This window comes from Mustela lutreola, chromosome 14 (assembly GCF_030435805.1).
Source record: "Mustela lutreola isolate mMusLut2 chromosome 14, mMusLut2.pri, whole genome shotgun sequence".
NCBI lineage: Eukaryota > Metazoa > Chordata > Mammalia > Carnivora > Mustelidae > Mustela > Mustela lutreola.
The window spans coordinates 4,018,415-4,032,304 of NC_081303.1; the positions used below are offsets into that span (position 1 = coordinate 4,018,415).

The 13,890-nt window shown below is 40.0% G+C and overlaps 1 protein-coding gene across 2 annotated transcripts in view; it reads left to right on the top strand.

Moving 5' to 3' along the window:
• DNM3 (dynamin 3) overlaps positions 1–13,890 on the top strand; it is a 533,795-nt gene that overhangs the window by 277,420 nt on the left and 242,485 nt on the right. For both annotated transcript variants that reach the window (XM_059147002.1, XM_059147003.1), the window contains one exon: positions 11,813–11,926. In XM_059147002.1, the coding sequence (XP_059002985.1) occupies positions 11,813–11,926 (114 nt within the window). The remainder of the gene's footprint in view (positions 1–11,812; positions 11,927–13,890) is intronic.

The window sequence follows — 13,890 nt, forward strand, 5'->3', positions numbered from 1 at the left end:
TGTTTTGCTCTCATTTTTTTTTAACTATAAGAAACCTTGAGAATTTATTAAATTTCTAAAACAGTAGAGGAGAGAAAAATTTCAAATATCATCTTTTCTGTTTTTAATTAACACCTAGGGTAAGTACAAGAAATTATTGGTATTATTTTGTAATATGACTAGCAAGGATTGGGTATATTCTGCAATCACGGACCAGAATGAAGCCTAAATATGGACTAAATATTGGCCTAAATACAGACTGAACCTTGGCCATTGACCCTATTTTTTTTTTTTTTTTTTTGTATAGTTGGCACAAAATGCTACATTAGTTTTAGGTATACAACGTAGGCGATTTGACAAGTTTATACCTTATGCCATGATCGCCAGTGTAGCTCTCACCTGCCCTGTTACGTTGTTGTCTTATCACTGACCACATTCCTGACGCTGTGCCCATTATGCTCGTGACATCTCACTGCGTGACTCACGACCTCTATCTCCCGTCTCCCTCCACCCATTTTGCCTCCTCAGTTTGGGTTAATGTCAGTGGGTTATCTGACTTTAGACAAACTGTATTACCCAGTTCCCGTTTAGGCAAACAGGCTGTTTCCAGTTACTCTCTGTTAGAAACGATACTCCCAGCCAACATCCCTGCGTCTGTTGTGGGTTCAGGGCTGGGCTCTGAAATCAGACCACTGGTCAGATTTTCTTTCATGCAGATACAAGAGGCTGAGTCAAGGTAAGCAAAGTGACCAACTGCCATGATAAATACATTTTACTTATTTATAAATTTTATTTATGCTTCGTCCTGTGAGGAAGGCCTGTTGGCTACAAGCAGGTACTTGGCGGTGAAATAGGAGCCTGATTGCAGTTTCCTCATCTGTCACATGAAGAAAATACTACTTCTGTCAAAGGATTACTCTGTGGATTAAAAGAAAAAAATAGCTGTAGTACTTTTAGCACAATGCCTGGTTTAGAGTAGCCTTCAATAAATGTTATCTACTGCCATTATTCTGGAGTTCCTAGAAATGGACCCAAATTATACTCTTAACTTTGCCTATTTTGGATACTTATGAGATTCTGCATTCTGATTTTCTAGAAAGGTGAACATGAAAGGACATGAAAGCACACAAATGTCACTCAGCTGATTCCTTCCTAGTGGTGTTCTGTAAAGTCTTGAATATGTAAAATTTATCATAAAGTATGTGGTAATTTTATGGCTTCATTTTGTTCTTTTAGTTAGCTTAGATATAGTTCACAGCTTCTTTATCCCAGTCACATGATTAGTTGACTGGATGTGAAAATCTATTTTTTTACGTGATGTCACTCCATGGTAAGAAACATCTGGCCCAGTCAGGGTGGCCCTCATTTGTGACTGGTGGGCCAGGGTCCTTAGCACAGTGCCTGGTCCATCAGAGACATTCAGTAAATATAGTCGATTGACTTATCAAGTGTCTTAGGTGAGAAAGATCTTTGAACAGGTTTCCTGAATTAACCTTGAAACCACAGGCATAATAAGCCCCTTCTTTCCTCTCTCAGGCCGCGTGTTCCCTGTGGGCAGGCTCACTCCCAAGATGAGTAAGGGAGAGCCTGGAGGAGAGAAAGGTCCTGATGACACTTCTAGATTTCCAATCTGAGAAGTCACTCTACTCCTCCTGGGGGAGGAATGAGTGAGTGAACAACCCAACAGCTACTCCACCCCCACACGCTCTTGGCTATATTCTTTTAAGCTTTCCGCCATTTTTTATTCTGTTGGGTGTAATGGTTTAGCCACTGGTTCTCCAGGAGCCTGGCTGGCCTCCTCTGTGGAAAGAGATCGACAGTCTACCAGTGCTTCTCCTCCTAGAGCTCACTCCTCCCAAGCTGCCCTGGCTCTGTGGGCATCCCCCACGCACCTCCAATGGAGAGAAGGCTCTGAAATAATCCAAACAGTACCTCAGTAGAATTCAACCAGTCTGTACTTAAGTCCTTATCTTGTTTTCTGTTTGAAATTATGTCCGGTCATATCGTTCCCGCAGTCTGTGGAGATTCTGCAGTGATCATACAGCATCAATAAAACATTCTAATATATTAAGAGTCAGTAATAAAATATCAACAAAATAGACATGTCCTTAATGCAAACATGAACCCCCTCCCACCATGACGTTGTCAGAAGTTCAAATCCACAGATTATATCCCTGCAGAAGTTTGAAAAATCAAGATACTTACGGAACATCAGGTTAAATTCTGTCCCCAACTCATCCTTTCTCAGCTTTAGGCAAAGAAGGTTTTGTCCAGTGGGCTTGGGGTTCCTCCAGCCGCGACAGCCTGCGCCAGCCTCGACAAAAATGGGTTGTTCTTTGTGAGCTTCGGAAGCTGAAATAGTCTGTGTTCCTTACTTTGGAAATAAAGCAAAGATGGGGCACGAAGGATAATCTCAGCACTATCTCCAAATCAACCAAATTCATTAAGACAGGAACGTCTAGTTTTTTATTTTAGCCGTTCTGACAGGTATGAGGTGACATTTCATTGTGGTTTTTATTTACATTTCCCTGATGATGAGAGATGTTGAGCATCTTTTCATGGGTGTGTTGGCCATTTGTATGTCTTCTTTAGAGAAATGTCTCTTCATGTCTTCTGCCCATTTTAATTGGGTTATTTGTGGTTTTTTGGGTATTGAATTGTAGAAATTCTTTATGTATTTTGAATACTAACTGCTTATCAGATTTGTCATTTGCGAATATCTTGTCCCATGCAGTGGGTTGTCTTTTTGTTTTGTTGATTATTTCCTTTGTTGTGCAGAAGCTCTTTATTTTGGCATAGTCCCAACAGCTTATTTTTGCTTTTGTTTCCCTTGCCTTAGGAGACACATCTAGAAAAATGTTGTTATGGCTGATGTCAGAGAAACTATCTGTGCTGCTTCTGGAGATTTTTGTGGCTTCATGTTCCACATTTAGGTCTTTAATCTATTTTGAGTTCATTTTTGTGTGTGGTGTAAGAAAGTGGTCCAGTTTCATTCTTTTACATGTAGCTGTCCTGTTTTCCCAGCACCATTTGTCGAAGAGACCTTTTTTTTCCCCCCTATTGTATATTCTTGCCTCCTTTGTCATAGATTAATTGACCATAAAGGCATGGGCTCTCTTTTCCCTTCCACTTCTCTGTGTGTCTGTTTCTGTGCCTGGACCGTACTGTTTTGTAGGTGTGGCCATTGCCTACAGCAGACCTTTAGGGCTATCTGAGAGAGAGGGGTGGACAGAGGAAACCTTCCTGGTTTTAGTCCTACCAGGCTGTCAAACATTTTTTTTAAGTTGTGAACTGTACATTTATTGGGGGGATTGTCTCCCTAAGAAGTTATTTTTGCGACTGTGCACTTAATCCACCGAGGGGGAAAGCCATCTAGACGTGTGGTCTGAGAGAAGAATGCTGAAACGTTGCTGTCTTCTACGAGGTTTAGGACTGTATTGGTGGCAGCCCTGGTCACGGGATCCTGTTTGAGCTACCTCCCTCCATTGTGCGCATGTTCAAAACCTCCTAATTTTTCCTTTGCCTTTGGTTCCCTTCCTGCCTCTTGTGACATCATTTCTTGATCTAAAAGCCTAAGCCTCCTCAGGAGGCTTCCTCTTGCCTGTATAATTCATCCAGAGCCAGCGTTACGACTTGGGCTGCTGCTGACCCTTGAGTCTGTAAATAAGGTCAGTTCTCCACGGTTCCCTCTTGAACCGTGCTTGAAGCTCATGTCAGTCTTCCTACATCTCACCTGCTCCTGGACCTAATAAATTAAAGCTGGAAGCTCACGAGGGCTCTGTGACAGGTACTGGCTTCACCTGCCTTAGTTTAAAAGTAGCAGATCGCATTCTCCAGCCTGAGGCCTACCAAACCTATAGGTGGAAAGACTCTTCTCGCCCTGGGGGAGTCCTTGCCTCAGGCGCTCTTGGAAAACTCTCAGCCCCCCAAATTCCAGGAGAGGACTGTATTCCGAGGATGCCTGTGCTCGCCAAGGTAGGTCTCTCGCAAGCAGCGGAGTGGTTGGCTTGGCCTGTGCCCTTGGCGGGCCCGGGAGGTTCTACTGCGTTTATCCGTGGCGAACAAACATGTCACTTACCATTATAGAAACAGCTGCTCGTCTCGGGAGAAAGCCTATGTGTAAGCTTTTATAATCTACCAAGATCAAAATATCCAGCAGTTTGTGATTTACAACCTCCACTTAGGCTGCAACAGTCAAAAACCAGCTGCAGAGCTGAGAAGAACGTGTATGGTCTACCGTAAGCAAGGCCAAGGTTAAAACGCCCTGCTCACAAAGTTCAAGGCCCAAAGCCTTGGCCACATTAGAACTTTTCCACATGTACTTTGTTTTCTCCCCACAATTTTGTTCCTTGTCTGTGTATTAATTTTACCATCCGGTGTGTCGGACAGATGTTGAGGTCCGAACTCATTCCTGACATACAGGTTTTGCCTTCCCTGGTTCTCGAAGCATGGAGGGAACCGGCTAAAATCTCTCTAGGGAAGGCTTGCCACTAAGAGAGGGGGACTGGGCTGTTCTACTTTGCCCATTCCTGGTCTTAACAGTTGCTTTCAGGGTTTCTATGCCTGGCAAAAAAAAAACCAAAAAACCTTATGTGATATTTTATGGCATTAAATTTTTTAAACGGGTTGGCCTCAAGCCTTACAAATATGAACATGCCCTTTCGTCTCTGAAGGTCCCTTCTTGTCCTGTAATTAGGAGCTCATTGGCTCTTGTTTCCTGGGACACTCAAAACAGAATTTGATGTTCAAACACCAAGAGGCGGTAAATGCTTATTCTACTGAATGTTGGCGGCTTTTGTTTTGTTTTGTTACTGGTAATTTTAAATTTGAATGCAAACATTGACATTTTATAGTCTATCTTTCTCTATGAAAAGAACCTATAATCAATCTCATTTGTCTCATCATTCTTTTCAAATTTTATTGTTTCAGTTAGTCTTTGTTTTCTTTTTCTCACTTATTTTCCTTTGTCTTTCTTTTAACTTCCCCTCCGCATTCTTACCTCTTGTATTCTGACCGTGTTTCCTGAATGCTTGCCTTTTCCTATCTTATTCCACTGTTTCACCTTGATTTCATGATTTCTGCTTCTCCCTCAATTCTTTGTGAAAAAGTATACCAGGAATTGCTTTTTCTTCATTCTTATTTTGTACTGATTGTCATTGGGAAAACAAAAAGCCCATTTGTGGCAAATATGCTTCCTTATTTTTTTTCCCCTCCAGAAAGGGCTGGGAGGAGCCCAGAGCTTCTTAAATATTTTATGACAGCAACTGAACTTGCTGACAGCATTCAGTGATGAACACACTTCTGTGGCTGCCCATGAAGGGCTGTGGCCTTGTGCATTCACAACCTGCGAGCTGTCACTTTCTTCTTTTTTTTTTTTCTCCAAATGAGGAAGCCTGTTGCTGTGCAAATGGCTGCAGCTTCATAGGCTGTGGTATCTAATTATCTAATTATTTTTTGTCAATTCCTTGCATATTTCATTTTAGCTGTTATTAGTAACTTACAATTTCCATACAGTCCATTTGAATATATCCACTGGGTTAATCCATGTTTACCAAATAGCCTATCTACTAGCTCTAACATTCAGCCCTTCTAGACATAATGGCACGTCTTTGAGGGATTAATACAATGGTACCGGCAGGATGGGGTATTTCTTGCCTCACACCATCTTAAGTCCCCAAAACATCATTTTTGTCTTCACTCACATGCTTTCTGCATTATTTTTTAACCTCATGGGCATCTCCAATCTCTTCAGCTTTTCATTTTTTATCTTTCTATTAAACCCCTCCTGGTCTCATTTCTCTACCTGGCCTAGATTGAGTGCACGATCTCCTGAATTAATCCCTTGCCCCAAAACATCAGCATCTTTATACCCGTGCATTAGGTTACTTGGGCCTTGAAATTCAGAACCCTGGATCAGTTCCCATTTATCTTCTCTTTTTCTCCATCGAAGTATGTGGAGCACTGCTGGCAAGAATGATTCAGCTGTGCCAGCCGTGTCCCTGCGAGCCATGGCCTTGATTCCCAGCGGTAAATCATTTTTTGAAAGAATTAATTTTTTTAGAGCCCTTTTAAGTTTACAACAAAATGGAAACAAGGTAGAGAGATTTCCCTCTGCCCCACATATGCATACCCTCCCCCATTACCAACATAACTTATCAGAATTGTTTGTTGCTGTTGTTTTTTAACCAAGGATGAAGGTACAGTGACGCATCATCACCCAAAGTACAGAGTTTCCTCTGGGTTCACTCTCAGAGTTGTACACTGTGTGGGTTTGGAAAAAGGTGTAATGACATACATCCATCATTTTCATAACGTGCAGATTATTTTTAGCCCTAAAACCCCTAATCCTCTATCACTTCCTCCAGCCCCACCTTCACTTTTTTCAGCCACTGATTTTTTTTTTTTGTCTCCACAGTTTAACTTTTTCTTTTAATAGAAATAGAAATTTAATAGAAAATCCTCTAGTTGGAATCTTATACTGTATGGCCTTTTCAGATTGGATTCTTTTACTTAGCAGTATGCATCTGAGTTTCCGTTATGTCTTTTCATGGCTTGGGAGCTCATTTCTTTTTACTGTTGAGTAACACTTCACCGTCGAGATGACCATGGTGTGTTTATCTACTCATCTACTGGAGGACATCTCCGTTACTTCCAAGTTATGGCGATTATTAATAAAGCTGTTTTAAACATACATGTTTGTCCCTCAGTTTTTAACTCCTTGGGGTGAATACCAAGGATAACACTTTCTGGATCACATGGTAAGAATATATCTAGTTTCATAAGAGTGTGCCAAGCCGTCTTCCAAAGTGGCAGTACCATTTTGCATTCCCGCTAGCAAATGTATCAGAATTCCTCTTGCTCCAAAGCCTGCATTTGGTGTTGTCAGTTTTCGGGATTTGGGGCATTTTATTAGGTGTGTAATGGTATCTCATTTAAATTTGCATTTCTCTGATGGTGTGTGATTGGAAGATCTTATATGCTTATTTGCCATCTGCATGAGGCCTCTGTTCAAGTCTTTGGCCCATTTGTTTAATGAGGTTGTGTGTTTTCTTCTTACCGAGTTTTAAGAGCACTCTGTATATTTTAGGTAACTGTCCTTTATCATCCATGTCTTTTACAAATATTTTGGCCCAGTCAGTGGCTTGTCATCTCATTCTCTTCATACTGTCTTTTGAAGAACAGAGGTTTTAAACTTTAATGAGCTCTGGCTTATCAATAACTTCTTGCATGAGTTGTGTCTTCAGTGCTGTGTCTAGACAGGTGTCATTCTACCCAAAGTCTTCTAGATTTTTTCTCCTATATTATTTTCTAGGAGTTCTATAGTGTTATGTTTTCCCAATCATTTTTTACTAATTCTTGTTATGTTCCAGCTCTCTTTTCTTTTCTTTTTTTTTTTTTTTTAAGATATTGTTTATTTATTTTAGAGATGGAGAGAGTGTGAGGAGAGGTCAGACCCTTAACAGACTGAGCCACCCAGTGTCCCCTCCTTCAAGGACTGATGGTCCCAGCGCTCTCATTAAGCCTTCTTTCCAACTTCTCACCCTTGCTCTCCTGCAGATCATTTAGTCTCTGCTCTGATGAAGTAAACTGGAAAGGTCAAATATAACCTATCTACACTTTCTACCCTTCTCCTCACAAAGGTCATGCACCTGCCCTTACCTCTCCCAGCCTCCCCAGCTTCACAGGATGAGGCCGCTCCATTTCAGTTGAAGGATAGTCCCTTTCTGTACTCTTTATCCTTCATTCCTATCTTCTTTATCCTCCTATCATTTTTCTTCTGTCACCAAGCTCTTACTTTGTACTGTTATGTCTCCTCAAATAATAGGTATGCTCAATTCTTTTCTATACTAAAACAACAACAACAACAACAACAACAAAAAAACCCCAAATGCTCAATTCTTTTCTATACTTAAAAAAAAAAAAAAAAGACAACCCCAAATGCTCAATTCTTTTCTATACTAAAAAAAAAAAAAAAAAAAAAATCCTCAAACAACAACAAAATAGCCTCAACAACACCATCACCTCCTTTGGTCCTGTGTCTATTCTGATTTTATCTGTCTTTCATCTTCCCATGGCTAGAGCTCTTTTCAGTCATCATCTCCATTTCTTACTTTCCTTTCACCTTTCAACCCAATGAACTCTGACTTCTCCCATCATCACAGCGCAGCTGGCCTAGCTGAAGAACTTCCGATGGCTGCATTGCACTTTCCACGTCCCTGTCTGTGTTGAATTTGACTCTCCCAACCACACTGTCCTTAAAATTCACCTTGCCTTTGGCTTCCATGACCTCATTGCTATAATTTCTCTGACATTCCTTTTCATGCTCTTTTCTGACCACTTCTAAATGTTTGTATTTCCCTGGATTCCACTGTGAGCCACTGCTATTTCACTCAAAGTTTTAACTGAACACACACACACACACACACGTGTGACTTACAAGTCTTCATCTCTAGTCCTAACATTGCCATTTTGCTTCAGAGGTCGGTCACTTCTATGTATATTTCCCAAGGGTACCTCACATTCAACATGGCTTTGGCTGAATTCATCACCGACTCCCCGACTTTCCAAGACTTGGTTCTTCTCTTCTATTCCTTCTGAGGTGGTAGCCCCAGGAGTTTCAGAATCATTCTAGAACAGCACAATATTCAGTAAAAATATAATGTAAACCACATACTTAATTTAAAATGTTCTGACAGCCACATTAAAAAAATGGAACAGTGAAACGATTACTAAAAATTGATTTTAATTTACCCCAATATATCCAACATAATATTACTATGATAAATCTGCAAACACTTAATGAAGTATTTTGCTTTTTTTTTTTTTTTTTTTGGTACTAACCTTTCAAAATCCAGATGGCATCTTAAACTCATTGAGTGTTTGAATTGAAACTACTCAGTAGGGCACAGTGACCCTGTGTGACTTGTGGCTCCTGTCCAGTGCAGTTCTTGAGTCTTTACCTCTAGTAATCTCTCTCTTATCCAGTTATTAGTTCTGTCGATTTAATCTCCTAGGTGTTTCTCCAGTAAGTATTTATTTTCATCCTTACTATATCATGGCTTTAGTTCACACCTCATTTCTCATTTGGGTTATTGCAGTAGCTTGCATAGTCTTGTTTCTCAGCCTTAGAGAGTGTGTAAAATCCACTAGAATAAAGGAAGACATAGTAGAACATTCTTATATGTATTTTTATCTAGAAAATAAAAAGTCAGATTTATTAATATTTAATATACATCTTGATGCCAGCACCCTTGCTCTGAGAAGTCAATAGTAAAATGTAAATATAAGCCATAAAATGTGTTTTTCCCACAAAATAAAAATTTATTTTATCCTCATGCAGACTTCAGAAATTCTCTGTATGTTTCTATATGATGTACATAATTTAGTAACACAATAATCGTATATAACTTAAAAATAAAATTACATGTGTACTTGAAATTTATTTTAGTACTACTGGGAGGGGTGAGGTCACTAAAATTTGGGGTCTCATGAGCCCGGATCCACTCTGACTCTACTCCAGCTGCCTCCCCAACCTCAACTTCTTCATTCCCACCTCCCATTTTCTGTGCTTAGTGGGTCTTTCATATTTTGATTTTGTTTGTTGTTATTCATGTAGTTAAACAAATAGTTAAACAAACTACTTCTTGACCTAATTCTGTTTATCTTCTAGGCTCTTCTGAGCTATCATCTCTTCAAAGAAAGCCTATGACAACTTCCTGAATTGTGTCAAGTGTTTCTTGCCTGACATACATTTCTTATTACACTGTTAGATTGAAATTATATTTTTTCAGTTTTCCTCACAAAAATATAAGATTCCTGTAGTCAGGGATTATGGCATCATCGTGCTTTTTTCATCTTGACATATGACAGGTTCTTTAGAAATGTTCATCGAACTGCATTAATGGCTCTCCTTGTTGGCACCGGACTGCTCTACCAGAGAATTAGATGGTGACTTGCTCATTGTATTTATGGAGTAGCTGGGGGACATCCTTGTCTCCAAAGATACAGGATAAAATAACTATACTTTCATTTTAGTACTGTGATTAGTGTGCTATTTGTAAGAAGCTCATGGGGTCGATAACAGTGTTAGCGTGAAATGAACGTTCCACTTGCTTCTTACTAGAAATCGGAGGAGGTTACTTGCTCTAGCAGAGTGAAGTTTTGCTTGCAGGTGTGCTTGTAGGTGTGCCTGCAGTGGCCATCAAACTTCAGGGTGGGTGATGATCACCTTGGACGCTGTTTATAGGTTTCTGGGTTTCACATGTACATATTCTGATTCATTTGAATGGGTGATGGTCCAAGAATCTGAATTTTTAGAACAGACCACACTGATAATATAGCTGATAGAAACCACACGCCAAGAAGTGTGGTTTCCTTCTTTCTGAAGTAGAGAGGAAGAGGGCGGAGTAATTTGAACAACTGCGAGAACGGCCGTAGGGAGAGAGTGAGGTTCTACATGGAGGCCTACAGAAGTTACGGAGCATTGTAAAGGAGAGTGGACACCTGGGAAAAGTTGAAACAGGGAGTCCAGGGTGGCAGGGCCTGGGGATGTAGTAGTTTGTTTATCTTCTAGGCTCTTCTGAGGTATTTCTGAGGTATCTTCTAGGCTCTTCAAGAGCGTCTTGAAGATCAGTAAGACAACTTTGGCTTATTTCACAATTTTCCCTAGGATTGACGTTTCGTCTTCAACAGGGAAACTTACTATCAATATTTTATAAAAATCTTTTTTTTTTTTTTTTAAGATTTTATTTATTTATTTGACAGAGAGAGATCACAAGTAGGCAGAGAGGCAGGCAGAGAGAGAGAGAGGAGGAAGCAGACTCCCCGCCGAGCAGAGAGCCCGATGCGGGACTTATTTGGGTATTTCCTCTTTATTTAGAATCTGACATGCATTAGTCATCCAGTAATTTTTTTTTTTAATTCAGGATCTCTAGGATATTGAGCACTTTAGGCACAGGATGATTTTTAGTATATAGGACAGTATACTCTAATTCTAAACAGTATTTCAATTTGGGTGCTATGACAACAAACATTATCTAGCGTAGGGGAGAAGGTAGACTATGCCATGTGGAAAAATCGAATTTAGTTTTGCAACTAGGAGAAAAAAATAGATTTTCACTTAAATGCCATTGATAAATAATTTCTATCAAAGCTGTAATCCGAGTTATTAATGTTTTAACATTTAAAAGCAGTTTAAACATTTTCATGAAGATGCTGCATATCTGTTAGCACGATGAATAATAGCCAGAAGTAGACGGATAAATCTAGACCATAAAGAAGCTCCAAACATTTTACTTTTCACTCATTGTTTCAGCTTTTGCCCTCATCCAGTTTTACTCAGGGCTGTGAGCTGTTAAAAAGGAACTTAATTGGTTGACTTGAGTTTCTTCTTTTCACCATTTGGCGGCCAGCCTCTTGTGGAAATAATAACAAGATGCAAACGAGGCAAACAAATGGACCAGGGCACAGGAAGCCGAAGAGGCAGTGGGCATGGAGAGTTTATTATTGTTCATCCAATCAACTAAATGTGTCTTAATTATAGCAGCAAAATGCCATATATAGCCTCAGCACAAGCCTACCAGGGCCTCGTTTAATTCCTGTCCATTTCAGTTGTCTTGCTTCCATCATCCACTTAAGGGTCCAGATTTCCCTCTGGTGATCTGGTGGAAGATAAATTATCTTGAGTAGCTTAATAGAAGTTGGGCTTTGGGGAAACAGTATCATCCCTTACTGTGATTTATACCTTGTTTTTAATTTCACTTGGTGCAAGACCTGCGCTCTCCATTGGCTCACGGGAAACTAAGCATCTCTGCCAAACTGTGCTCTCTCGCAGGTGATTCGCAAGGGCTGGCTAACCATCAGCAACATCGGCATCATGAAGGGAGGCTCTAAGGGGTACTGGTTCGTCCTTACTGCTGAGAGCTTGTCCTGGTACAAAGACGATGAGGTAAGTCACGGGGGATGGCAGGGTTTTCTTACTGAAGTGCTTCTCATTTCAAATTAATTGATATTGTTGTGATACACAATTTCAAGACATGAGTGGTTCTCTTTCAGTAAGACTTAGCTTGGGGTGTTTGTTTGAAGAAGGATTTTTTTTTCTCATAGATGTTTAATTTTATAACATCCCCCTCAATTTTTTTTTAAATTTCTTTTGTATTGTCACATGTTTCTTCACCTGAAGACATGGAGTTAGGACTTCGTTTTTGGAAATCTCCGTCTTTGTAATAATGGCGAGATACCAAGAGAGGGAAAGCAGTCTTCATTAAATAATGTGTTGAAAAGACCCAAGGATAGAGAGCATCTTAAGAATGAAAATAGCACTGATGCAAAGTTAATGAAGAATTTTGGGATTGTTGCTGTAATGTCTGTCTCAAATGGCAGACTTTTGAAAATGTCCAAATCATATAGTCCTCAAGTGAGTTTATACAAATGTTGTGTTCTTTGAAAATTTGACAGCTATGTGAAAGCAAGAATTATGATAATTCTGCTGTTCTGGTTCCTGTTAGATGTTAATAATTTGGGTGCTATGACTTACTACTCATTTCAATCTGATAGGTATAAAAGCACAAAAATTTGAATCCATCTTTGGGAGCCCTTAGAGTGCTATAAAATGATACTGCTTAATTTGGGAAATCATGGATGAAATTAACTGTGTTTTGGAAAATTTAATACCTCTGGTCTGACCTGAGTAGTTTTTGGTGCTTATAACATGGTATACAAACATCAGATAAGAATACCTCATGATCTCAAAGCTATTTACAGGTGAGATTGTCTCAGTTTTATTTGGCTCTAAAGGGCATGATTTTCAGAGTTAAAAGTCCTTCCAACCCTGGCTTGACTATTTTCTTAGAAAGCACTACAAGTTGCCTTTGTCGGTTGTTCTAGTTACAGTTTCATGTCTTCTATAGGTATTTCTGTTTCCCAAGTGGTTGGTGCACAACAGAGTGTTAGATGATCAGTTGATGACTACCACATTTTCTTCAGTAAGAGAAATAAAATCTTACAGAAATGTCCAAAGAAGATTTCAATACAAATGCTTTTGAAAAATGTTTATGTCCTGTATTTCACTGACTTCCGTCAAATATGGACTTGGTCGTTGTGAGGGTCTGAGGATTAGCAATGGCTTCTTTCCTGTGCTGGCTGCTCCGAAATCCCTGTCATTGTGTGGGAAGGTCCAGTGTTTAAACACCACAGCTTCAGGGGCTCTGAGATGCCTCCCTAGAGAGAAAATAAGTTCCTTCTTCTGTGTTCATTTGCCTTAAGAGATCTTCTCTTAGATATAGGTCGTTTCCAAGGATTTCGAGGATCATTTCTGTATACTTAAATACATACTGGTTTGGGGGCCTTTATCAGCTATTCTACGGAAAGCAAAAGATTTTGTTGAGGATTCATAGTAATAATAGCTAGTGTTTTATATAAATTAATTAACTCAATCCACATTAGAACCCTAAGGATAAATGCTATCACGATCCCCATTTTTTCAGAGAAGTAAATTAAACAAACAAAAAAATAAGGTTCCCTTATTGCAGACTACTTGGTGTTTGTGAGGATAACTAACCTCCCAAGGTCACCTAGCTAGTTGGTAGTAAAGCAGAAATTCAAACTCAGGCCATCTGGCTCCAGAGCTTATGTCTTCAATCACAAGTGGAGGGAAGAATCCCAGAGATGCCGGAGTTGTCCCACAGAGGCCTGAAGACAAGTTCCAGGCATTTCGTCATTATCTTTTCCTGGATATTAGTATCAGGGGCTCTGAAGACGATAGGATTAGCTGCTACTGTTAGAATATGGCTTTGGGGTTCTCTTGTAGGGCTGTGTGGGCCCTGAAAGAGGGCCACTAGAAGGCTCTCAATGCCCCCTATAGGGAAGGAAGGAGCCTTGAGAGCTTGGTGACCTTATGATCACTGGTTATCC